The 25,581-nt window shown below is 40.9% G+C and overlaps 1 protein-coding gene across 1 annotated transcript in view; it reads right to left on the bottom strand.

Moving 5' to 3' along the window:
* NMT2 (N-myristoyltransferase 2) overlaps positions 1-22,093 on the bottom strand; it is a 29,904-nt gene extending 7,811 nt beyond the window's left edge. The window contains exons 1-9 of the mRNA XM_069859594.1: positions 21,940-22,093; positions 14,048-14,183; positions 8,975-9,119; positions 6,439-6,557; positions 6,250-6,341; positions 6,027-6,143; positions 5,224-5,394; positions 3,973-4,081; positions 162-332 (exon numbers count right to left, since the gene is read on the bottom strand). Coding sequence (XP_069715695.1) covers positions 162-332; positions 3,973-4,081; positions 5,224-5,394; positions 6,027-6,143; positions 6,250-6,341; positions 6,439-6,557; positions 8,975-9,119; positions 14,048-14,183; positions 21,940-22,049 — 1,170 coding nt within the window. The 5' untranslated portion in view covers positions 22,050-22,093. The remainder of the gene's footprint in view (positions 1-161; positions 333-3,972; positions 4,082-5,223; positions 5,395-6,026; positions 6,144-6,249; positions 6,342-6,438; positions 6,558-8,974; positions 9,120-14,047; positions 14,184-21,939) is intronic.
* Positions 22,094-25,581: the final 3,488 nt, after the last annotated feature.

Below are 25,581 nucleotides of genomic sequence, written 5' to 3'. Positions count from 1 at the left end.
TGAAATACAAATAACAAAGCTTGGAATCACGATATTAAACTCTACTGACAGAACACATCTTTCATACACTCTGCATTTCAGAAACTGGATGCTGATATGAACTTGCTGATATGAAGTGGCATTCACATATACATTCAAGAAGTAGTTAGGGCATGTTTTACCTCTACTACAAAAGTGTCGATAATATGATCCCGAGGCAGAAACCAGTGGGCTACCTCTTCTTCATCCATCACAGGAGCAAGATTAAATTGTTTCAAGTAAGTGTTGATTAATTCTTGTACTGCTTTAGTATCTTTTTGTTCCATTGGTCTCAAACCTGAAGTTTTTGTGGCCTTATTGTAACAAAAGAAAAATAAATGTTAAGATGTTGAAAGGAAAACTGCATACACAGCAAAGGCTGAAATTAGGTTGCAAAGTCACTCTACTTGCTATAATGAATTCTTCATTAGCCTACTTTACCCCAACCACCTACTTCATTACGCTATTTTACAAACGGCTTTCAATCAGAATTCCCTCTAGTCTAATCATTGAGTGTCAGGGGCACTTCAAACTTTATATTTTGTTAGTGAAACAAATTCATCTTTCTAGAGAAGGAGATTTTTTTCTAGAGAAGTATTGCAAACAGCCTAGACTTCACATGGGTTTTTTGTTGGGTTTGGGGTGTTTTTTGTGGTTTGTTTTGGTTTGGTTTTTTGGGTTCTTTTTTAGGTCAGTCTTTTCTTTCTTTTCTTCTTGTAAACCACCTAGAGTCCAGACAGGGAAACAAAACATAAAGCAATTTGCATATCAGAAGTTAATCTCTAGACAAGTCAACTGCAATTCAAACTTGTGAAAATTACAGTCAAGCTATAAACCAAAGTCTACTGACAAAGTTTAATTAGAAATTATTTCACAAAATAAACCTTGCAAACTGCCTTGCTAACTCTACTTTCTACAAGGGCACAACCGCCTTTCTATTAAGAAAAAAGCATCTCATAACTTACATCTTCCTGAAATTACAAAGCTACGTTATTTTAACAAATAAAGTTACTGATTGGACTTTAAAGACCAGAAAAGGAAAAAATACACAATTAATGTCTAAACAAGCAAAAGGTTATTAGTTTTTTCCCTAGCTTTTGTTAGCTTTTCAGAATATTTCCTTTTAGGAAGGCTAGGGCTTGTTCTCCTCAGGGCTCATTTCTCCTGTTTCGTTTGTCTGAGCTACACACTTGGGCTTGTATCACACTAATCATTGCAAAGTCAATTGCAAGAGCAGCCAGGTAGAGACTTGATTACTGGAAGCCTGAAATTACTGTAGTTGATTATGCTCTGCTCTAAAGGAGTTATTCTGGGGAGGTATTTATTCATGTACTTTGGGAGTCAGCAGCCAGATGAAAAAAAAAAAAAAAAAAATCAAGGCACATTTTGCCTGCTTATTACATTTTAGATTTTCTGCATCCCTGAGCAGCCTAAGACTATGGTTTGCCTCCACAACAGCCAATTATCTAGATTTTTAAATGCCCTGAATCCAAAAGGATATTCACCTGACCTGTCAACATGATGCTTCATATGCTGTACTTCATTCATAACCTCTCCTCATGAATTACAATACAAAAGGTTAATTTCAGCTTCGTCCAAGCTTTCACCCCTCTTCTACAGCCACACACTGGAGCAGTGTGGGAGGAAAAGCAGCTGGGCTGGAACACCTTTATGCCCCAGCAACACCAAGAATGGCCACCAGTAAATGACTATTTGTACTCCAAAAGTAAGGGAAAGTGTACAGAACTGAGCTAAAATTTGTTTCTCTGGTCCACACATGAAGCCGCAACCAGGCATGTGAGTATCCTGGCTCAAGATCTCAGTCAAGAAAAGACACAGAGAGACAAACATGCTCCAATCCTTATTGAAAACAGCCAAAATTTACCTCTTTCAGAAAACTCCTTGCTTAAGAGATTAAACACTTAGGAAAAAAAATCTTTAAATTTTTTATATTTATAAGGACATGCACAAACACAGCTTTCGGTGAGGGTTGTACTTCTTAATTACAGTATTTATTATTTCTGAAAGTCTCTTTAATTCAGACTGTTCAAGTAATTAGGAATGATTAATTCCTCTTAAAGATGCACTCCCAGTAGCAATGATATTCCAAGGACTCTCAGAAAAGAGGTTAGAATGCAGGAAACAGCATTTGGTGCTGAGGGACAGGACAGTATGGCCTGAAAGCACTGATTTGTGTGACAGTAGTTTATGGTAACAGCCTGAAACTGAGGATAAAGATCCTCAACAGTGCTGAAACCCTTTCTTAAAAAAAAAAGCCCAAAACCAAAGCACAAGATCCAAAGCTAAAATATTAAACATCAGCAAAAAGATTACATCTTTATTTTCCACAGGAGAAGTCCAATCTATCATAAAACCAAACAGCTGAGGCATATGAACTTTTAGATCACTTAGTTTTAATAATTGAACTTCCAAGCACGCATTTTCCATTTGCACATCTCTGTAGAGTATGTTCGCCTTAGCTACATTCTATGAATGAAATATGATGCGTGTTTTGTTTTTCCTGATTTATTTTTCTGTTGCAATATGGATTTTATGATAAAGAAAGATGATCAAGGTACAACTGTTGTTGTTTCTAGATTCTCTGTGGTTACCCCTCTTACACTGCAAGATCCTTATGCTTTAAACTATTCTTTTCCTATATTGTTTTCATGAGAAAACGTGAGCTGTCACCAAAAACCTGTATCTGAAATTGTTTACTGCACCTTTATATACAATAAAAAATGCCTTCAAGATTTGCTGAAAGATATATTTAGCTCTCAAAGATTAAAATCTAATTAATTTGGTTATTAATTCTTAAGCTCTGAAAACTCCTGCCCGGCACGCAAGGGAGAATCCGCATATGCAAGCACGGGTAGCATACAGGCAGCACAGGAAACAAGTCCCACCGACAGCAGCAGGAGCTCAGACTGAGCCATGGCATGTGCTTTATACTAAGGAGTGCTTAGTGTATTACTCAAATACATAAGCAGGAACAGAGCCTGCAGCATCAAGCTAAATATAGCAAACAGACTCAATTCTCCAAAGTCAGGTAAATCATTACAAAGTACTATGAGTGAGGCAAAAAAATAAAAATCTTTTTTAACCAAAAGGGAAGGTTTGTTTAAATAAATATAGTTTTACTGATCTAGTATAGGTAAATGATACTCTGCAACCCCTCCAAATAGAAGGGTAGCTTTTGCATGCAAAGAAATTACTCTCAGTGATAAATTTTAGACCAGCTTCTACAGGCTATTAATTACAGCAAGGAGACTTTTTAATAGTACATCTCAGACTACTTACAGTGACTTGCCCTGTCATGGAAATGTATCCTAAGGCTTTTTGCCAGCCTAACTATTAGCTGCAAGCATGAGAAAAATTGTTTTTAACTAACCTAGCTATGCCAGAACACTTTTTTTTTAATTGCCAGACCATGCAAATAAACAGTACACAACATAGAGAGGTGGCTTTTGCTGAGCCTGCTCATTGCAGAAGAACAACATGCTCTGACAGAACTGAAAAAGCTGTGAATTAGCGTGGAATCAACAATCCCACCACATTCAGCCAGCTTTCTGATGGACTTCTCTGAGAATTTTAAGACACAAACTGATAATTTTCTGTTTCGGTATTCTTTTATCAGATTAATCATACCAAGCATAGTCTTAAGCCTCTTCAGCTCAATCCTACGTGTTTATGAAGTCAAGGTTTCTGGTTTTTTTCTTTGTTTGTGTAAGGCTTTTGGATCAAAAATTATATTTTCTTCATATACAGATTTACATTTGCAGCACTCTTCTGTTTAGTAAAACCCTTAAGGTCTTTTTCATCAACCAGAGGGTTTTTTTCATATCCTGCATGCACTGCCTTTCCACACAAAAGCCTGTGCAGTCAGAGACAGATGGAAGGTTATTTTGAGCCTCACAATAACTGCAGGGATTCTCTAGAAGTCATACTGCTTACATCAGGAAGTCTGTAGAGCTTCATTGTTCTTTGTAGAGTCATGTTTCTACTCAAATGTGAAAATTTCACCTCCACCAATTTTCTGGGATTCAGCGATCGATGCCAATACCTGGAAATAAAATAAATAATGAGATTAAATAGCATTTTCAGCATCAGCTATACTTGCATCCATTTCCCTACTTTCTTGCATTGCTCCTTCTCCTCTCCAAATTTATTTCTAAGTAAGCCTATACTATGTCTGTAAGAGTCTTGAGAAATAAAAGATAAGGAAAAGCTATATCCAGATGATAGCTTTTAAACAAGACTCCTATCATTCTAAATTGAATCTAACCAAATGCCTTTTAATACATAATAAGTAATCACAGGGTATTCACAGTATTTCTCATGGCCTTGCCAATCTCACCATGCTTAAATGGTAAGATTTATTTTCTTGTTCAGATAGGACACCCTGCTCATGTCTAAATAGTTTGTTGAAGGATATCTCCTCTTTCTAGGAGATCACTGTGCAACAGAACATCCTTAGTTATTCTAATACAGCATGGCTTTCTGCACGGCCCCTCTTCCCCCTGACTTCCTTAGAGAAACTTACAGGATTTTTGGTGTTGATAGGTATAAACACCATTTCTAATCACAAAGTACCCCATCCGCCGTAAGGACAGAGAGCTGAACTAATGCTGGTGGAACCAAACTTTCCCAGCAGAAATAAAATCTATTCCAAGCAAACAAAATTATACTTGATTATATACAGCTCTTCTCACGTGACAGTTTCCCTGTCTTTATCAAATGCTGATCAAGTCCTCCTTTCTCCAGGAAAGATAAAAGCATTTCAACAAGCTAATCGTACAATTCCCAGAAATATTCTGCCATCTTCAGCAAGCAACAGGTCAACAGGGAAGCATTCCAGCAGGGAAAAATGCCACTTGAAAAACACAGGTATACAATGTTTTCATTGCTACCAGGCTTCCACCAGAAGGTCAACAGAAGCATCTATTAGTCTATTTATAGTACAATAAACAAACCCAACATTAGGCTTTACTCTGAGAAGCTGTTTTATTCAAGACGAGGGGAAAGGGAGGAAAAGGGACACAAAAAACTACCCTGACAAACACTCAAACCTTCAAGTTAGTCAAGGCCACAACACTTATTTCTTTGAATGTTATGCTTTTATTGTTTCCATCCAATTACATAAAATATTTCTTTTGAAATGATACCTATAGGAACTGATATTATTGTGAACATCACCTAGGTTACCTGCAAGTTGCCACGGGTTTGGGGAGTACCACTCCAGCAGTGTAAACAGCCTGAAATATTCCTTCCAGGTTTACTCTTCTTGTTATTTCCCGAATCAGTACAGGTGCTACCCGTTTAGATCTCAGTTTCTTATGGACACACAGAAAATTGATTTCTACCATTTTCTTCACACTAAAAGGACATTAAATAGAGGAAAAGTTAGAAACACTTGAGCATTTGACACAAAAATAAATGTCACTTCGCCTATGACAAAGTACAGTTGCAGCAAATACTGATCTATGATATTGCACCTGCAATGGTAGATTGTGCAATACGCAAGCCATGTCTAAGGTGTTTTTCACAGCTCTAATCAGAGTCAATCAATTGCCTTACTTTAAGATGCAGAATGGCATCCAAGCACAAGTTACGTGGTATCATAATACTTTATGATTGTCAGTGTATGAAGATCCGGCCAAGAAAGTCCAGCTGGCTGACTATTCTTTAAATACTTTCCAGTAGGGTCAGAAAATTCTATTGTCGTTATCTGTATCATCTATCAATAAGGAAATTCCTTAAACATGTATTTCTGGTCTTCATTGCAAGGAGCCCACAAGCTTTTTATTGGTTTGGGGTTTTATTTAGCAGGGGGACAGGAAGAGTGAAAAAACAAAAAAATGCCTGCTATATAAACAGGATTATTCTGACTCTTTGTGGCTTTGAGCCTCCTTCTCTCTTTTTAAGTTCTCTGTGGCAATGGATACAAATATAGAATTTGTTTCTTGGTGTTATTCTTTTACAAATACAAAATTAATGGTGCATTTTACCTGTCATAAATACGAATATTTGCAGGTATGGCACTTATGAATCCTACCAGTTTTTTGTTTGAAGACACTCTAACCCCACAGTGCCAATGGGGTAACCAGCCTGGAGGACGTAGTGCCCTAGAATTGATGACAGAAATAATTACAAATTACTGCCTAATAAGATGTAATAAAAACACCCTTCTTGGCACTCCAGCCAGAGTAGAATGTGGAACTTGCTACTCACCACAGAAGAAATTCAGGTGAATAATCAAACCTAAACATATTATCATCATCTTCTACGTAATTCTCATTTAATAGTGTGTATAACTCTTTCAGCTGAAAACACACACAAAAAATCCAAAGATTTATCCACACACATCAATCAGAATAGACTGCAATGATTTCAGGTGCATATAAAAATTGTTCTACTTACAACTTCAGCATTGCTAAGATCCAATGTGTCCCACATAAAACCCTGTGGCAAAGAATATGGCTCTAGGCGGACATTGTCCTTATCTGGTTCGATTGCACCATGTGAAGTTATAACTTCATCTTTTGAGGGAGGAGAAGAAGGAGGGGGAAAAAAAAAAAAAAAGAGCAGTTACATTCCTAGCTTTCGTGATAGTTCTCTAAACCACATTTAATTCACACTGTGTATTTTCTCATAATTATGTGATAGAAACATGAAGCTTCTAAATAACACTGAAAAAAAATTTAGTACTGTTAGCATATACTACTTTTCATTCCCACAGATTGCATTCAGACTAATGACTCCCTCATCAGAGTATCTACAGATATGCACAAAACCACTCTACTTGAACTGATAACCAGTATTTTGTAATATAGGACAGCAATTTATCAGCACATGCACAACACCTTGCCAGCCACGAGATCCCTGGTCTCGCCATGAGAAACATCTTGTACTCACAGCTAACATCCTATGGCTTGGGTCCTGTTTACCACTGACTTGAACAGACCTGAACTCAACAGGATTACTCAGGAACAGTGGCAGGGCAAAGCCAGGGAACTTAAGGGATGCTGGTGAAATGTGAAATTTGTTCCTAAAATTCCTACATGGAAGTGTGCTTTCTTCTCCTTCCTTACTTTACAACTCCAGTGTCTTGGTATAGAGCTATAAGCAGAAGTTGTTCGTCTTCTGTGGAGCTGCACCTGCCAAGTGTTCCATTATGGCAGGAACTTTTCCCAAATGACACACAGTCCTGACAAATAGTTATGGCCTGCCGTCTAGTTTGGGAAGTCATGATTACCACCACCTTTATGAAAAACTCTGCAAAGTATCAACAGCCTAAATGTTATTGCCACTACATGGCAGACATGCCCAACTCGAGGACCTATTGCCAACAACCCTAACTAGAAGGCAGAAGGATTCTGAAGCTAATTTAATGCAAAGATCCCTACAGCTGTTTCTTGAATCAACAGGTTATTTTTTTCTACCTGAACATATCCAGTATATAAAATAGTGAAGATTTCCCAATATGTTTATTCAGCAGATAAAGGAAAGACTTTTACAAAAAAAAAAATCAACAGGATCAAGAAGAAATTCACAAATGCTGTTGAACAAAACCTCTACCAGCCAAATCCAACAAAGCATATTTCTACTGAACAGCACTATCAAATCATTTCTAGAGCCAATGTGTTGGTCCTTTTAGGCTGGCAAGTCACAGACTCTCATCTCTATAGAAGTGCTGGAAGATGTATTGACTAACCTGAACTGAACTCCTAGAACTGCTGTGCAGACACCTGAACTAGCTCTGGAAAGGCTTCATTATGGCCAGAGTATTTTTTGATTTACACAAATTTACTTTGCATGGGCTCTTCCTCCCCTTGGGCAGGGTTATTGTGACAATTAACCATTAGTTTACAGAGGTATCTGGATGGAGTTTGTATGGAGAAAAGCCAGGGCAAGTAAGTTCAATCCAGAAGAAAATACTGCATACAGGGACTCTGCTCTGGACTCTGCCAGAAAGTCAGGGAGAAGGAGATCACTGTGGATTAAGCTGCAGAAATGGATTAATATGAAATGCTGCACTGTGGAGAGACAGAGCAGAGTGCTTCTGTGCTTTAGACTCTACCTTATTTCTGCTTATTCTACAGTCTCCAAGGCCATGGAGAGAAACCTGCAGAACAGAAGAGTAACAGCTGTTGCGCTAAGACTGCTTTACTTGTGGGTTCCCCAAGTTTTGTCGACACTTAAAGAGCTACTACTGCTTAACTTGAAGATAATGAAGGGGGAAAAGGAGGGTGGAGAAAGCAATTTTGTAAAAACAACAGAGTCAGCAACTCTGTTCTCCAACAAGGTCTAAAATTTACCAACCGTATTATCAGGGATCAGTATAAAAAGTAATCTGCCAAATTCCTTACAGAATCAAAGGCAAGGAGAGGTCACCTCACCATTTCACTCAATACCAAGAAAAGAGAGTGGACTCTGAGGAAGCATGCCTTCAAGGCACCGTACATTGTGGAGGAAGCAGTAAAAGTACTGTAACCTACAGCAGGAGAGTCATTAGCTCTGAGATAGCAAATCTAATGATTATAAAAAAAAATAAATTAAGGGAAAATAAACAAATGAATAAAAAAATAAAAATCAACGTTAACTCTTTTGGACACTTAGAGTTCTTATTTTTTCTAAAGTGGAAAAGATTTCTACGTTCAGTTGTTCAGGAGTTCAGACCTAATATACACAAAGAAATGTTATTTCAATAGCACTAACCATTTTGACAGAGAACATCAAAATGAGATTTATTAACACCGTATTTTGTTGCTTATCAACTGGCAGAGCAAACGCTTTCCTAGAGAACATCAAGAATTCCATATACGCTATCCAAAATATTAAGGATTCCTACTGCCACAGTCCAGCTTCATGCCCATCTCTGAGAACACGCAACACAGCTGGCACACATTCTTTCAGTGTTAAGGCAGATCTTATGCCCAGGTCCAGTTAAACTTACTAAGTTTAGGTACAGGCTGCGTATCCCAAAACTGGTATTTACGTTTGGTAGCCTCATCAATATTCTTTGCTGGACCTTGGCATGCAGAGAGCAGCTCCATCGCTCTCTGGATGTCTTGAAGCTTCTGCATTGGAATGGCTGGATTCTGCACACAGAGAAATGGAAGAAGCGGCTTATGTAGCGTGTTTGAACAAACTGTACAAATGTTCATTTATTTTACTGTTACACATTCTTTCTTGCCCTCTTTTCATCACAATTTAGATACACTCTTCAGAGGCAGGGGGGTGGACAATTAGGAAGGCAACAGGCAAGCAGCTTCACAAAACACTGAAGAGTTTTGAGTAGTGCTTGCATTTAACCATGAAACTTCAGTGCTTTTAATACAAATACTGCAGTATTAAAGCAGGGCACCAGTACCACAATAAAAAGGTTCATATGTTCCCTGCCCCTCCCCAGCAAAATGCAATAAAACAGCAAAAAGCAGGGGACCTTATACATCTAACAGTCTACACACATCACTGGATGTTTGAAGTTGTACTTTACACATAAAATAAAAAATAATATTTAAATTCACTGTGGTTCAACATTTCAGGTAGGCTGTATTGCTACAAATACCGACTTTTTACCTTAGTCGTATTAGCTTGCAATTATAGTAGGTACCTTACTGCATTGTATCATGTGTAGGAGTTAACCATCTTGCTATTAATGCCAATTGTGCCAACAGTCACAACTAAAGATAATTTTAACAGACATAAAATAAACCAACTTTGCACTCAGAAGCTGAAAAAATCTTTATAGAAAATTTATTTCAAAAGCACAAAACCTAAGGCTAAGAATTTCTAAATAGAACTCTTAAAACTCTCACTTTCAATTGCTCTGAGTAAGCATAACTGGAATGAGAATTTTACCTGCATAGGACAGTACAGAGGAATAATGGTAACAGTTCTAAACCTAAAGGTTTTTTCTCTCTCCCTTTTTTAATATATTTGTTTGCTTGTTTTGCTGTCTCCCAAGTGGTTAGTGCTGTTCTGAGGCATCTTAATAGCATGCTTGTGCTTAGGTTTTCCCAGACTGCAGTGCAATAAACGCATTTGAAGGAATAGTCTCAAATAAATTGGAAAATATTAAGGAATTCTGCATGGAGATTTGAAGCCAGATTTTTTTTTCTCCTGAATATCAATGAGTCACTATTCCCATATTTCACTTTGTCTGTAGGATTCACGTGTTGAAAACCCACCATAAATTATCTGTGACAATGATGCAAAGGTTCATTTGGATGGGCACCTGCCCCTAGTAGCCTCAGTCACAAAAGGAGTAAAACTCCCTGCCTGTAGCTCAAGCAAGCCATCATTTTCTATTTATAATAAAAACCTGTACTGAACATGTCTAAACATTACGCAATTTCTTTCATTAACTTAAGCATTGCAAAATATTACCTGTGAGCATGCTTTAAACACCTATCATCTGAGTAGTTGTGAAGTTACATATTCACACACTAGAGTAACACTATTACAGCATTAAAAACCCAACTCTATTTCTAGATCCAGATTACAGTGATATAAGTTACTCTTCTCAACTAAAAGTCAATTTGTCTATTACACATTAGCCTGATACCAATACTTCTAACGTCCCTAGATAAACTCTGAAATCTTATCAGATTATTAAATCACACATAAATACTGACAAACAGTAATTTATTTTGTATGTTCATTTGAAGTCTCTAGCGTTTTTTTTTACACTACAAAGAGGAAAATACAATATCTAAGAAAGATATTGGGCTCTAAAAAGATCTTACTAGCATAAGTAAAATAAAAAGTTCATGTTCTGATACTAAAAATCAGGAGCAATCTCCTTTCTTTTCAACATGTTCAGAGATTGGCCTAGCCAAGAAGCTTACTTCCAACCCTTTTTATTTTCCTTTAATTAGAAGCAAGAAAAACTAAAGAAAACTTTCTGTGAATTAGAGAGATGAGTGATTTTATTTAATTTCAGTTACAGGAAATAACTCCTTACAGCACAAGACAGCACAATTGTGCAACAGGGCTTCATTCTTTATTCGGAAAAGATCTAACCACAGACCTTTAGTGCCCCCAAGCCTTGTAGCAGAGCTGGTGGGACTCCCAATACCCACAGAAGGAGATAAAAGTTAGGGACCACTTAACAACATAATCATGTACAGGTCCAAAAGAACAGACCGGATGCACTGGGGAGTGCTGGCTGATGTGAATGCAACTAGCACCTATGAAGTTTCAAAGCAATTAGCGGAGGTTTCTTATGACTGGAAAAAAGGAAATGTCACACCCATCTTCAATAAGGTATGGGGAAGGATTTTGAGAACTCAAGGGTCAGTACTGTTTAACAATCTAGACATTACAAGGAGTGCTTTTCCAGCAAGTTCATAGATGATACCTAGTTGGACAGAGCGATTGATATGCTGGATGGAATAGCTACTATTCAAAGCTACTTGGACAGACTGGAAAAAGAAGAAGTCCATACAATGGAAGAGGCCAGCATGGAGTGGCTAGGAAGCAACTTTGCAGAACAGAACTCGGTGGGTAGAGTGCTGAACGTGAGCTAGCAGTTTGCTGGCCAGCAAAGAAGGAGAGCTGCATACTGGGTTGTACCGGCAAAATCAGCCAGCAGGTCTTCCCCTTTATCTGGCACCCCTGAGATCGCATCTCCCAGTTTTGGTTTCCCCATTACAAGGGAAACTGATACAGTGGAGGGAGTTCAATGAGGGGCTACCAAGATGACCGGGGGGCTGAAGCATGTAACAGACAAAAGAATGAGAGACCTTGGCTTGTTCAGCCTTAAAAACAGAAGGTTAAGGGAGCAGGAGAAATCTTACTGCTGCCTAATGGAAGGATATAAAGAAAACGGAGGCAAGTCATTTCAGAGAAGCACAATAATAGCACAAGAAACAATGGACACAAGTTGCATACTAGCAAATTCCACTTGATCCAAGTCTTCTGAGATGTGCAGTAGAGTGTCCTAAAGGTCGTCAGGCATATAATGTGAAAAAGCCCTTATCGCTGTGGTTACGCTTGTGCCAGTGTTCAAGAAGTCCAATATCATAAATACATAAAAACGGAGAAGCCAGGGAGGCTCACTGTTCTGTCTTTCTCATCTCCAGACCATGCATCTGTTTAAAAAAATCACCTGACCTCCAAATCTTTTTTTTCAAAATCATTTTCAATGAGTTCAGAGGCCCCTCTGAGTATTACCTGATGAGTTTGCAATTACTAACAGCCTTTGTTCTATAATACATTTCACATAGCACATGGAATACAAAATCTAAATATCACTCCAGCAGCAGAGAAAGTAAATATACTTCTTCAAACTGTCTCAGATGAGCAGTACAAGATGCTTTGGAAAAGCTTAAAACAAGGAAGTTGTGTAAGGCAGAGAAACTTATCTACTTACTGGTGTGTACACCTGGAGCACAGCAAAGAAGGCAAAAAGAATACCCCAGTCAACACTGATGCATTTTCAACTAGAGAAAAGTAGAAGCCATATAAAAATAGTAAAATGGTTTAGCTTCCTAGAACTGGAGAGAAAGACTTAAATAAGAGCTTTTCAGTTATGCCAATGAAAGATGGAAGTTTGTAACCTTGCTAACAAACTGACTAAGCTTCTTGAGACAGTAAAATAATCACAAAGACTTCCACTCTAAGTACAAAACTCAGAACAAGGACAGGCTTACACACCAGCAAAATGCATGAGGCCAGAGAAACGGTGTGCAAAACTGCAAGGTGCTGAGGACTAAAATCTTGCACATGAAGACAAAAAGAAGTGAAGCTGCTTCCCTCCAATGCAATTGGAGACAACATATGGAACAATAAGTTGGGCCAGTAGGGAACCAAACAACTCCCAGGATACTGCAGCAAAGAACTACGTCTTTATGTTAACATTAAAGTTGCTCTCACTCCAACTGTAAAAGCATTTGAGGTTACTTGGTTATCACCTGCAAACAGTCATTCTATATTAGTAATTCATGCCCCATGCTTTATAGAAACAATATTAAAACATGTGGCAAGATCAGAAAGCATGTAAGGTCTCTCTGCATATTGTAAAGTGTCCTCCATGCGAAATGTATCCATTCAAAGCAAGGAAGGTAGCACAGAGAAGAGCTAGAGGGACAACCCAAAATCTAATCAGTATGTTAACGAGCCAGAACACAGCTTTTCCACAAAATATCCCCAATGTACTTGGCAAATCTTATAGGACGAATAGTATTACTTATGCAACAGGGTAACTATCCACATTAATCTGATGAAACAAATATAAATACTTCAATATGCTCAACGTTCTGTAAACTTTCTTATCACATTATAAACTTCAGCAGTTATCAGGCTCAGATTTCTCTCGAGATAAAAAGATGTATGTTATAAAGCCACCACACCATATTATTCACAATTCATTTAGAATATGGTAGTCAAAAGCATTTAGACAATGCTATTTTATCACAAAGTCCATAAAAATTGTACACCCCCTCAGGTAATTTTGCATTCTTATTTACAGCAGGGGCCTTTCAGATGGCAATGATTTTCTTCAGTCGATATCTCCACATTAGAGATTACTGCTTTTTATGCAAGATGGCATGCTGCTTGTTTGCCCAAGTGAGACTCTGGTTAGTTCCCCCTGCTGCTGATGCTCACGGTGAGATAGTATTGTGCTGTATAAATTACTGAAACCGCACTAAGCCAAGTTAGATGGTAGCTGAACTAACAGGAATTCGTCAAACACAAAACCTATTTAAAAGCATTACCACTGCAGATTAAGATTCCCTGCAACAAAGCTGCCACTAGCCTGAGTTCTAACTGCTGGAAAAGGAAAGACAAAACACCTCCTCCCCTGCTTTTCTCAGAGGACATCACTGTGGTGGTGATGATGACTCTCCAGCTAGCTTCATACAGTCTGCAAACATCAGGTCTTACTTTATTTCTGTCTTTATTCAGGACAGTAATCATTTGCTTAATTCTTATGTGTTAAGGCAGAACCACCAACTTGCAACATTCAAATTAAAATTAAATTAGAAAGAAAGCACAAATTAAAACAGAACGAAGGTCTCACTTTTGAAGGCTGCTGAATTTTAATCTCCTGGGAGTCAGATGCAGAATCTGATTTGGTGCCTCCAGAATTTGGTTTCTCTTTTTTTCTCTTCTGCTTCTTTTTCTTCTTCTTCGCTCCCAAATCCCCTCCAGGACTTCTGCCAGAGATTCAGAGAATGTGCAATGAGAAAAATCAATACTACTGAGCTTAAAATTTAAAAGAAATTTAAATATGGAAAACCTAGCATTTTAATATGAAAAACCTAACAGTAATTTGACTGTGAAGTAAAGGCAGGGAAAAGGACAAAAGGGGGAAACCAAGAGCATTGAAGATGCTTCAGTGCACTTCCGGCAAGTGCTTTCTATTTTGTTTTATACTCAGACCCCAGCACAACCAGGTGTTTTGACACAGTAGTGTCAAATTGTGACACTATTTAACAGCCAGTGCTCTTCTTCAAGCTACTACCTGGCACAAAAATGAAATGACCATATTCAACAGAATTTGACCAATTCAACAGAATTTGGAGGAACTCAGGGAAGTGCAAGAAGTGAGGAAAACAATCTCCTTGGAAATTCAGTAACTATTGGTGGCCCAATAGTTTTTCCCCTTCATCATGCCTCAACCATCAGGCGCAACTGAATTTGAGAAGAATCCATACAAAAACATTCTGTTTTCAGGGAATTCTGTTTCTAACTTAAGTACTGATGAGAGTCTTGCTGAAGTCTCAGTGAGAAACAATGCAAAATTAATGAAATATTTGTGTTATAAAACAATAAGTACAATGGGGTCAACTTCGATTAAAAAGCACAAACAACAAAGTACACATCGCACTTGCAAGTTCTGACATGCTTTGACCACTGATAACTCCTTTCTTCTTTAAGGAGATTCTAATGTGACAATCAAGATACAAAATCGAGATTAGATTAGAATTTGCCAAGTGTGAGAAGTATTGGCAGCTCTCAGACGGAAGGCAAATAAGGAAGTAATGAGTCAGTTAACACTGAACCCTCTTCAAGAGGTTAATCTTCCAGTAAAACCATACACACATAATGGATCTCAAGACAGATGCTGGGGTTTGGGAAGCTTGGGTGTTTCACACTGGGAAAGTAAAACAGCAATGCAATAAACATTGGTTTATTTTAATTCTGACGGAGCCAGATCCGACACTGGCAAACCAAAAGAAAGAGAACTCAGAAGAAGATAACTAAAATTGTTAAGATCAACACACCTGTGAGGGCCACATCATTCACTGTAACATGCTCACTTTCAAGATTACAATGCCCAGCCTTAGCATCTACACTTTGTCAAGCTGAAGTTGGCAAGAAGACACATAAACATTCAAATGGGAGGCCAAATGTCTGCAATTAATCAAACACACAACCAAACACAACCTCATTTTTGTGAGGTGATGACAGTTCTCTACAACAGCCTGTAGTAAAAGATCAACCCTGAAAAGTCCTTAACCTTCACAGTTACATTGTGTGAAATAATGCTTCCAGAAAGAGCGTGGAGTTACAAATGCTGGACCCTGGAGGACTGGACCAAGGAATTTCTCAGAGGACATCAGTGTAGCAGACCTAGCAACTCTCATACAGGAAAAAGAAGCAAATTTGTAGTATTTACTAGAAGTCTGTAGAAACAAACGATGGAGTTATACAAGTGAGGCAGGCAGAAAATTTTCTCTTGCAGAATGAAGATACAGCCTCATTATCTAAACAATTCTGTTAACAATTTCAACACACTCACTTTAAAATAATCAAATTTAAATCTATTTGAAGGCTTGTACACTGAGCTGACATTTTGTACAGAATCTAAACACAGAACAGATCCAGAGGCCTGGCAAGAGGTTATAAACATGAGAGAGTGAAAAAATGAACGTGTCCAAGAACTAGGACTTCACCACCTCCGGTAAAATGGAGAAAAATACTAGTGAAAGGAATTTTACTTTTGCTGAGATTCACCTAATGAGCTACCCTTCTATTTTCCTGAACCGCCCACAAACTTTTGCCTTTTCCTCCAACATCTCACGTAAAGGAAACAACATGATGCCATTGTGTCCTTGAGCTGACCCTCAAGGGCTTTTAGGGCAAACCCAAGACTACTAGGAGTTTCAGCAAATGCCATTCTTGAACAGACACCCTTCAGCAGGCACTCGGCCCCAAGTCACACCAGTGCACCAGCTTTCAGTGAGAGCCAGCCCCAATTACACCACAGGGGAATTCTGCTCACTGAGACTACCTGAGGGTCAATGTTTTATTTAGTTTGATGAAACAGTGAACAACTGAACTCAAAAAAAGTTTGGCAGCTATGAAGAAAAACCAGCTTTGCCAAGCTTTACTAATGTTATCTCCAGCTAAACTGTACTTTTACCAGGACAACCTTAGTTCATTCTTTGACCAGATCATGGTCCTTTTCATACAGGAATGCATATATAAGGGTTTTTTTTTTCTGGGAAAAGGAGACGATGACACTAAAGTGCTGTAAGAGATAGATGGTGTTTAAAATTACTAATTTGTTTTAAATCTTCTCAATGTCAGTCTTCAGCTTATGAGCTTTGGGTTTTGAGTTTTCACATAGTATTTATTTTGCAGAAGGCAAGTATCTTTGTCTGACAGGTTATCCTGAATGTCCAGATCAGTTACCTATGTACAGTTTCCTGCTTGAGTCAGTCTTTTTTTACAGTTACAGCCCACAGAATGTAAAAAGAGGACTGAAAGAGAGATTCACTTGTCCTTCAACTCTTTAGGCATGCCTGCAACCCAGAGATTTGGCAGCCAGCAGCACACAGAAACCTCTACTGAGTAAACAGGTTTGACCAATGCAAGTTACAACCAGAGATATCAAGCAAATTAAGGCAAAAGGAAAACGAAAACATCTCAGAATTTCTTATCCTTCTCATACTTCACCTTGAAAAGAACTGAAAGGCTCTAAAACTGGGAGTGAAAAGGGCTGGGAAGAACTTTGTTGCTCAACCTGTAATTAGGCTGGACATGACAGCACCAAGGATATGCAATGGTAACAAGATTAAAACCAAAGATTACTATTAAAAGCTTTTCTCTTAATTAAAGATTGGTGTCTGTTGACTAAGCTCCAGGTTCTCCTTTGTCTTGTCAGAAACACCTACATGATGACACCATGAATTGCATCTTACTCTTCAAAGTTTGGAAAAAACCACAAGTTTCCTGCTTCCATAAGAGCTGATCTTTAAGGTGAAATGCCTTCTGCTGAGTTATTTTGTTACAACTGAAGTGATACAACTTGGAGGACAGGTCCCACCTGAGAAACAGAAAAAGGATGTGCAACTCAGCTGGATGCTAAGCCCAACTGCCAGGTCAGGAAACATAACTTTTGTGCATCAGAGCAACACACCCGCCCCAGTCCAGCCCACCACACAGACCACAGCTGGTTACGATATGGAATGTATTCAGTGCTAAACTTCGGGAAGATTTTGTCTGTGTCAAGTCTAGTAGAGACATGCTCATACCAGGAGCGCTTTACTAACAGAGGGTAAGCCTACACATGGAGGCTGAGGCATACCTAAGCGCAGACGCGGTCTAAGATGTTTTTAACTGCATCCACGATGACGGTTTTGTCAGCCTGATAAATAAGAAAGAAGTGATGTGCAAATGAAAATTCAGCTGAGGCAAAAGAAGAGTCAAAAGATCTCATTCTGCCCCAAAAAGATGTAATCTTGCCACAGAAACAGGCTGTGGGTATGACTGAGACAGCCACTCTAGGCCCACGTTTTTATGATTTTGTCTGCAAGTTACAAATGCAAGCCCGTGATCCCACCCACATACCTTTCCACTTATGTACACACATCTGGTGTTTTGCAGAAATGTGAAAAAAGACTTTTGCTTCTCCCTGCATGTGTTGGGGTTGCTTATTTTGGTTTTTTGTTTTAAATTGAAAAATGGGGATACATACTATGTTTGGGGAGGAGTGTGGCAAAGGAAGAGAAATTTACGTTGCAGAGCTCTGAGCAAAACCATGAAAAGCTGAGGTGGAAGAACGCAGAGGAGTGTTATAGTCACTCAACTCAGGTAGTCAAACTGTTTCGGTTCTCTTGGATTTTGATTTGAGATCATCTTTCCCACTTAATATTCCACAGTGTTATTTTAATTGCCTTTTGGACACTAAATTCTGCTGAAGCAGAAACAGCTTTCTGTAATATCAACATCTCTTTTAACTTACATGGAATAGCAATTTTAAGTTTGCATTTTCTCAAATTTAAAACTGAACATGTATTTCAAATGTTTATTTTTAAGCTGCAAAGCCCTCAGCCTGGGGGGCTTCACAGTATCTTTTTCACTTTCTGTAAGTGAGCTTGCAAAACTATTTTTCTGAAGACATTATATATGTATCTTTTTAATAAAATATAAGATCTTATGTATATGGGCAAGACTCAAAAATATTCAAAGTCGTATTATTTAATGCTAGGGCTGTCCTTGGTTCATGAAGAAAATGAAGGCTTAGATGCAAAACGTTTTCCCATTTCTGTTTAGACTACCACTGCTTCCAGGCAATATGAAGGTCCTGACCAGAAGGGCTTACGTCCTTCAAATTCCACTTACTAACAAACCACCATTACTAATAACCTCTCCAGACAACATATCACTTGCACACATTTCAGTACTATGAAATGCTAGGTTTTTTGAGCATGAAAACATAGCAGCCTTAAAACCTAATCCAATAAATAGTCTTCAAAGCTCTTCATGTTTCCTCCGCCTCCCCTTTCAAATCTCTAAGGCTGTACTCCAAGACATAAATTGCACCCGCTAAAACTGAGCACTAACTCTAGTACCTTAAAAATTATTAAAAATAAATAAATATATAAGTAGAGCTGGTTATAAAGTCAATGTTTAACAATATTCAAAGGAGTATACTACTAAAACATTCATAGTAAATCATTTGTGAGGGTTAGGGGGAGTTGTTTAAAGGTCATACTTTTTCCTCATCTGTTTACTAAACGTTCCATGCCCAAAGGCTTTCTGCCATTGAGCATAAGGAGCTATTTATAAAGAGCAGAGAGACCTCACAAAGCTAGGCTCAGCAAGGTGGATTCAGGTGCAATAAATACAATTTTTCTACATGCACACTAACAAAACTATTTTGTAAACAACACTTTGTTATGGAAGAGAACAAGTACAGCACAATGCATCTAGCAGGAACAAGCTGCAGACACAGGATAGAAGAACAGCAATGAGTCACACAACATACATAACCCTGCATCTAAAAAACAGGAGCAGAAACAGAGGACAAAGACATTTGCACAGTTGAGAGCTGTAAATTGGTAATTTCTGCTGCAGTTATTCAGTGCTCAAGCACATAAAAAACCCCAGCAAATTAAAAAAACCCCAAACTCATACATACAAATACAAACCATGTTTTTTTGTGGCCGGTATTATAAGGACCTATTTTCAAATGTCAAGAAACAGCTTGAAATTAACTTCATTTACAAAGTAAGACTACAAGAGACTGACATGCAACACATATTTCTCCTCCTAAAACTGTGAGGGTTAAGGCAGCATGAGATTAAATACTAATTGGCAACAACGGAGACCATTCAGAATTTAGAAAGTCAGTCGATACAGTCATAATCTAAAGCAATAAAGCCTGCTCACAAATTGCTAGGTATATAGAACCTACTCTACAAGCTCAGAGCAAACTTTAAAGCTACCTCAAAAATTAATATACTACAAAACGGAGAAAATGGGGAATAACTAGGCTCTTGTGACCATGAGTTAATCTCCCAGATCAAAAGTAGATCTTTGTTTTTGCTATAATGTAAGGTTTTTCTTTTCATTTGATAGAATTTGTTTGAATACTCCAGCCTGGAGACAATTAGTAGCAAACAAGAGTCTCAAAGATTACAGGAAAATAAAGTAATTCAAAAGTCAATATTAGATTTCATGCACCAGAAACATGATAGAAAACTGATACCAATACTTAGAGGCTTTTTCTGCTGGAATGATCTACCATTGGTTTAATTAAAATACATACCACTTGGAAGCATCCACTTTCTTACTCAAAGATGAATAAAGCAGCTACTTTGAAATCCTAATTAAAATACGTGTGGAACATTCAATAAAAAGCAAGTTTGGGGGAGAGCGGTGTACAGCTCGTAGCCACAGCAGCTGTCTCTCAGAGCTCAGCGAGACCCAAGCTGGAGTAGAGCAGCAAGCTGCAATTCGGAACACATTGAAGTGCAATTCTTTGTTCCCCAGCTGTGTCTTACATACTGCTTCTGGCCTTGCTGTCACAGCAGCCCGGGGGAACAGCCGCAAGCTTAGCTATACTGCAGAGGGAAGCTACAGCTCAGCCACACACATAAACAGAAGAGGACCTGGAGTAGGAGTACGGTACAAATAAATTCTAGACAGGCATCACCTGACTATCAAAAATCTGGTCTAGCACGTCGGATTGGCTCCTATGAAGAGCAATAAATCATTCTCTGCTCTTAGCAGTGTTACTGTTAGGCCTTGGGGAATCATCAACCATCACACCTTTGCGCAAACAAGTGTAACAAAAGCCCCAAAATAATTAAACATTATTTTGTCCCTTTTTAATAGCCTTGATTTATATTATTGTAAGCATTTTTGGCATAACTATTTTAGCACACCTGCCGTGAGTTCACTAACAGAACAGCAAGCATCAAAGTTTTCCCCTTTCCTGCAACATTTTAGACCAGTCAGTCACCTAAGTTTCTCAGATTTCTCCTGCAACATTTAAGACGCAGAGCTGCTTGTTGCCAAGTTAATCTCAGGGGCCGGAGACAATGAAGAGTGTGCATCCTCAAACATCAATCACCTAAAGAAATGCTCTTAGCAAGATGAATCAGAAATTCATGAGGAAGATATTTATGTAGCGGTGTATAGATTAACCTATTTCTATTTTAGGTTACTCTAGCCACTCCTAGTTGCGACAACAAAGTGTTTTTTCTGCAACTAGGTTTTCTAAAAAGCAAAAAAGTAAATTTAAATTAAGTCAATTTTTAAAACACACTCCTCCCACTTCTTTGTCCCAAAAGCCTCCAACTGCAGAGCAAGGCAGACCCTTGGCAGCTTGTGCCCGGACAGAGCCATGCTGCTTGCAGCTGAACAGCGGTCAGGCGCAGGGCGCCACATTCACACCAGCGCCTCTCCACCAGTTTCCCAAGCCACGGGATACAGTGCCTGATCTGCAGAGTGGGAAGATTTAATACGCAAGATTAGCGGAGAAGGAGCTACAAGCAGAACAACAGCGTTTGCTCCAGCCAGTTTGTTGGTAAAACATGTGCCCTGCTCTCCACAGCATGTGGACTTGGAGGTAATATTTTCTTTTGTACAATAGGTGACGTCGAGGAGGAGCATCTGCAGACAGGGACACAGGGGGTGCCTAGGCAGGTCCCCAGGCTGGGGGTGTGCAAGGGGCGGGGGGGGAGGAAGGGATGTAGGGTAGAGGGTAGAAGAGGTGCTGGGGAGCGTGTGGGGTGCAAGGGGTGCCGGAGGGGGGGGGCTGTGGGGTGGTGTGGAGGTGTGGGGATGGGGGTGTGGGGTGAGGTGCAGGGGGTGGTGTGAAGGTATGGGGGTGCAGGGGGATCTGAGGGGGATCTAGGGGGTGTGGCGTACAGGGGGTGCAGGGGGAAGAGGGGGGTGCAGGGGCTAGTGGTTGGGAGGGCGAGGGGGTGTGTGCGGTGCAGGAGGTGCTGAGAGGGGCTTGGGGGGTGGGGGGAGTTGGGAGGATGGGGTGTGGAGGGCGTGGGGTGCAGGGGGATGGGGGGGACCGAGCAGCGGGACCGAGGGACACGGGCAGGGACCGAGGGACACGGGCAGGCCCCTCGCCGCAGGGCCGATCCCCAGCGCCCGCCCCGTCCCGAGGGCGCAGGACGCCCCCTCCGTGGCTCGGCCCGGCCTCCGGCGCGGCGCCCCTACCCCTTGGCGTGCTCGGCCTCCTCCTCATTGTCGCCGTCGATGCCGCAGGTGTCCTGGTCATCCAGCTCCAGGCTCTGCTGGCTGGCGGCGGACTCGCTGTCCTCCGCCATCGCGGGGGAAGGAGGGCGCGGGGCGGGGCGGGCGCGGAAAGGCGCCGCGGGGCGGGCAGCGCCCCCTGCCGGCGGCCGCCGGGCCCCGCCTCCTCCGCTCCTCTGCCCCCGGCTCCCCTCCCGACATCCCATCTCCACTCATCTCCCCCCACCCCTCATCTCCCCTCCCTTCATCTCCCCCCGTCCACTCCTCTCCCCCATCTCCCCCCTACTCATCTCCCCCCCGCTCATCTCCCCGTCCATCATCTCATCTCCCCATCTCCCCCCCATTTCCCTACGCTCATCTCCCCGCTCCCGCTTATCTCTCCTCCCATCATCTCCCCCCCACCTCTCCCTCTCATTTCCCCCACTCGTGTCCCCCCCCCATCTTCCCTCCCATTATCTCGCCCTCCCCATCTCCCCCAACTCATCTTCCCCCTCATCTACCCCTCTCCCACCATCTCTCCCCATCCCATCATTTTGCCCTCCCCATCATCTCCCCCCTTCCCATCATCTCCCTTCCTCCCATCGTTTCCCCCTCCCATCATTTCCCCCTCTCTCATCGTCTCCCCCCTCCGATCATCTCGCCCTACCCATCATCTCCCCGTCTCCCATCATTTCCCCCCTCCCGTCATTTCCCCCTCCCATCATCTCCCCTCCTCCCATCACTTCCCCCGCTCCCATCATCTCCCTCTCTTCCATCATCTTCCCCTCTTCCATCATCTCCCCCTCTCCCATCATCTCCCCACTTTCCCTCATCTCCCCCCCCCATCTCCCCCCCATTACGCCCCCCTCCTCTCCCCCCCATCTCCCTCCCCCTCGCCCCCCTCTCTCAGCCCCGCTCGGGGCGGCGGCCGCGGGGTCCCGGCGGCCCCGGGTCGCGTTTTCCCGTCTCTCCGCCTCCCGGTGTCTCTCGGCCGATCCGGGAGCCGCTCCGGGCGCTGCTCCGTGTTTCCCCGGAGCCTTTTGTGGTTTTGCGAGCTCGGCGCTAGAGAAACCGGAGTGGAATTGTAATGATTTGAACTCAGGCAAACGATTAAAGAGAAACTGCTATTAATTAATTGAACTCTTGCGATTTCCAGCGTCATCTCAAGATTTCTGGATGCGATTCAGAATTTCTAAGTGCTTGGCTCGGCGGCGGCGCCAAACCTCACATTAAAACGTAAAAATAATACCCATCGTTTGTAATTTCTCCTTATCTCCACTACCCTCTTGAAAGTCACTTAGTGTGAGGAAGACACCGCGTCCTCCCGTTTTGATTTAAGGTGGTGATTTGGATTACTTTTTCCTATTTTTAATTTAAGGTGTTGTAATGTAGATGGGAATGGTTAGACTCGATGATCTAAGAGGTCTTTTCCAACCTAGTGAACCTATGGTTCTATGGTTCCATCAGATATTGCAGGCAATGTGTCAAGTGGAAGATCTTGCTGGCCAAGGAGCCGACACCCTTTAACTCTGAACCTGTGCATATTAAGCACTGGCCCTGGGCCACTCTGTGTCCCGCTGTACTTGATCCTTTACAACATGCAAGTTGCCACTGGAATTCATAATTCAACCATGTAAGATTCTTGAAAAGTCAAATGCAGACAATGTAATGGTAAAAAATCAAAGCCCTGGATCACCCTGTCAGCTGTACATCATCTATTACAATTCTCCTAAACTGCATCCTAACTTCTCCTGGTCTAATCAAGTAGAGTTGTATCATATAAAAAGTGTTGCCTTTGTGCTGTCAAATAACTACTGAATATTTGTTTCCTGCTGCAGGTGCACTTGTGGAAGCCTCTCCTGCTTTGCTGTGAAAGGACTGAGGGGAAGATGATTCTAAATAGGTAATAGGGTGTGGGTTTATCAGATGTATAATCTATCACAGAACACTGATGTCTCATGACTGTGTTCAAACCTTCGGTGACTACAGTCTGTGCTTCCATCATCTGACAGATGTTTTCTGTCTTCACAGTTTGGAAAAAGAGCAGCAGTGATTGGAATATTCAAGGGTACTAAATCAATAAGGCTAGGAACTAGTCAACCAGTACATTCCAAATAAAATAAACTGTGACATAGCACATAGCAGTTGTTCCTGAATATGGCTAAATTGTTAAGGTGGTGTTCATCTTCCATCAATGAGTAAAGGGAGAGAGAAATAGAGCCTAGACAGGTGGCTTGCCCTCAACTATTGTGAAACTGGCAGAGTCTGTAATTAACACTTGGCCAAATACGCCTTCCCTACGACAAGCCATCACTGTAGTTCAGAGGAGAAATGTGCCTACGTTGCTATCACAGTTTGAAATGACCTTCAGAAGTAAACCTTCAGTCGGTTGTAATGTAGAGGAGAGAAAGGAAGTCTCAAAACAAAGACACAATACCCAACAGTTTTCAATAACAAAAAACAATTGTTGTGAACAGCTGCCTCGTAGCCTGGAGAGAAGATAATCCAGTCATGTAATGATTTTTATACCCTCATAACAAAGTGTAGGGCAAAGTGAAGAACAGTGTGTCAATGACTAAACAGCTTTATTGAATCACTGTGCTGAGGAAACTGTGGTTTAACCATCTTCTGTCCTTTACCACAACTTTCCTCACTTCATTCAGATGAATGGAGTGCCAGAAGCCTGGATCCTGACTCTTCTTGCAGTTCACCATGACGATAAAAAGGCAATGTGAATCTCTTCCAGCAAGCTACCACTTGCTATTCCTTGCTAGAAGGTCTCGCTGGAAGGATGATAAGGAGTAGTATAGCTGCAGAATGGCTGCTCTTCTAGACTTCATAGCATGCAGGAAGAATATCCTTATGGATATTTCTGAGAGGCACAGCTGAGATGGTACTCTACATTGAACAGCTATAAGGTCAAATGACACCACTGAATTGTGCTTTGCATTTCATGAATATGCAAGTTTTGGTTACACCGTAAGTAGAAAAGCTGACCAGAAGTGAGAGGTATGTGCCTGTCCTGCACCAAGGGTTTCTGATGCAGCTTTGCGTTTCTGAGGCTACCAGACAAATTCCCAGAGTATTCAAATTCACTCTACAACAATGCTCAGCAGTTGCCCTGCTTGATCGATGTTGACTGTCACATCTATAGGTGTCTTCATAAAATAGAGTAGCAAGGTGAGAAAGAGTACACATGAATTTCAGGACCCCACATGATCAACCACAGTGAGTCAATGGAGTATATACCATCAGGACAGTGCGCAGCGTGGATGGCACCTGACCCACCTGAACAGGCTTTCTGTGGGCATATGGACTTGCCAGACCCCTGCTTTCACCTGTGGGTATGTCTGGGAGCTCCCAGGCTGCTGCATGAGGGTGTTGCAGACGTAACCCACACACTCGTGCCAGTCTAAGCAGACCATCAAGCTATCAGTATTGCTTCATTTTAAACTTACTAGGTAAAGAACCTGTATTTATGACAGTGTGAATTTACTGGTTTTAGTTTATTAGAAAGACCTCTTCCTAAATGTATGGGGAGGTTCAGGCTTGACATCAGGAAAAAAATTTTCACAGAAAGGGTCATTTGGCACTGGAAGAGGCTGCCCAGGGAGGTGGTTGAGTCAC

The sequence above is a fragment of the Phaenicophaeus curvirostris genome, chromosome 6 (genome assembly GCF_032191515.1).
Source record: "Phaenicophaeus curvirostris isolate KB17595 chromosome 6, BPBGC_Pcur_1.0, whole genome shotgun sequence".
Taxonomy (NCBI): domain Eukaryota; kingdom Metazoa; phylum Chordata; class Aves; order Cuculiformes; family Cuculidae; genus Phaenicophaeus; species Phaenicophaeus curvirostris.
This window is presented reverse-complemented; position numbering and strand designations above follow the sequence as displayed.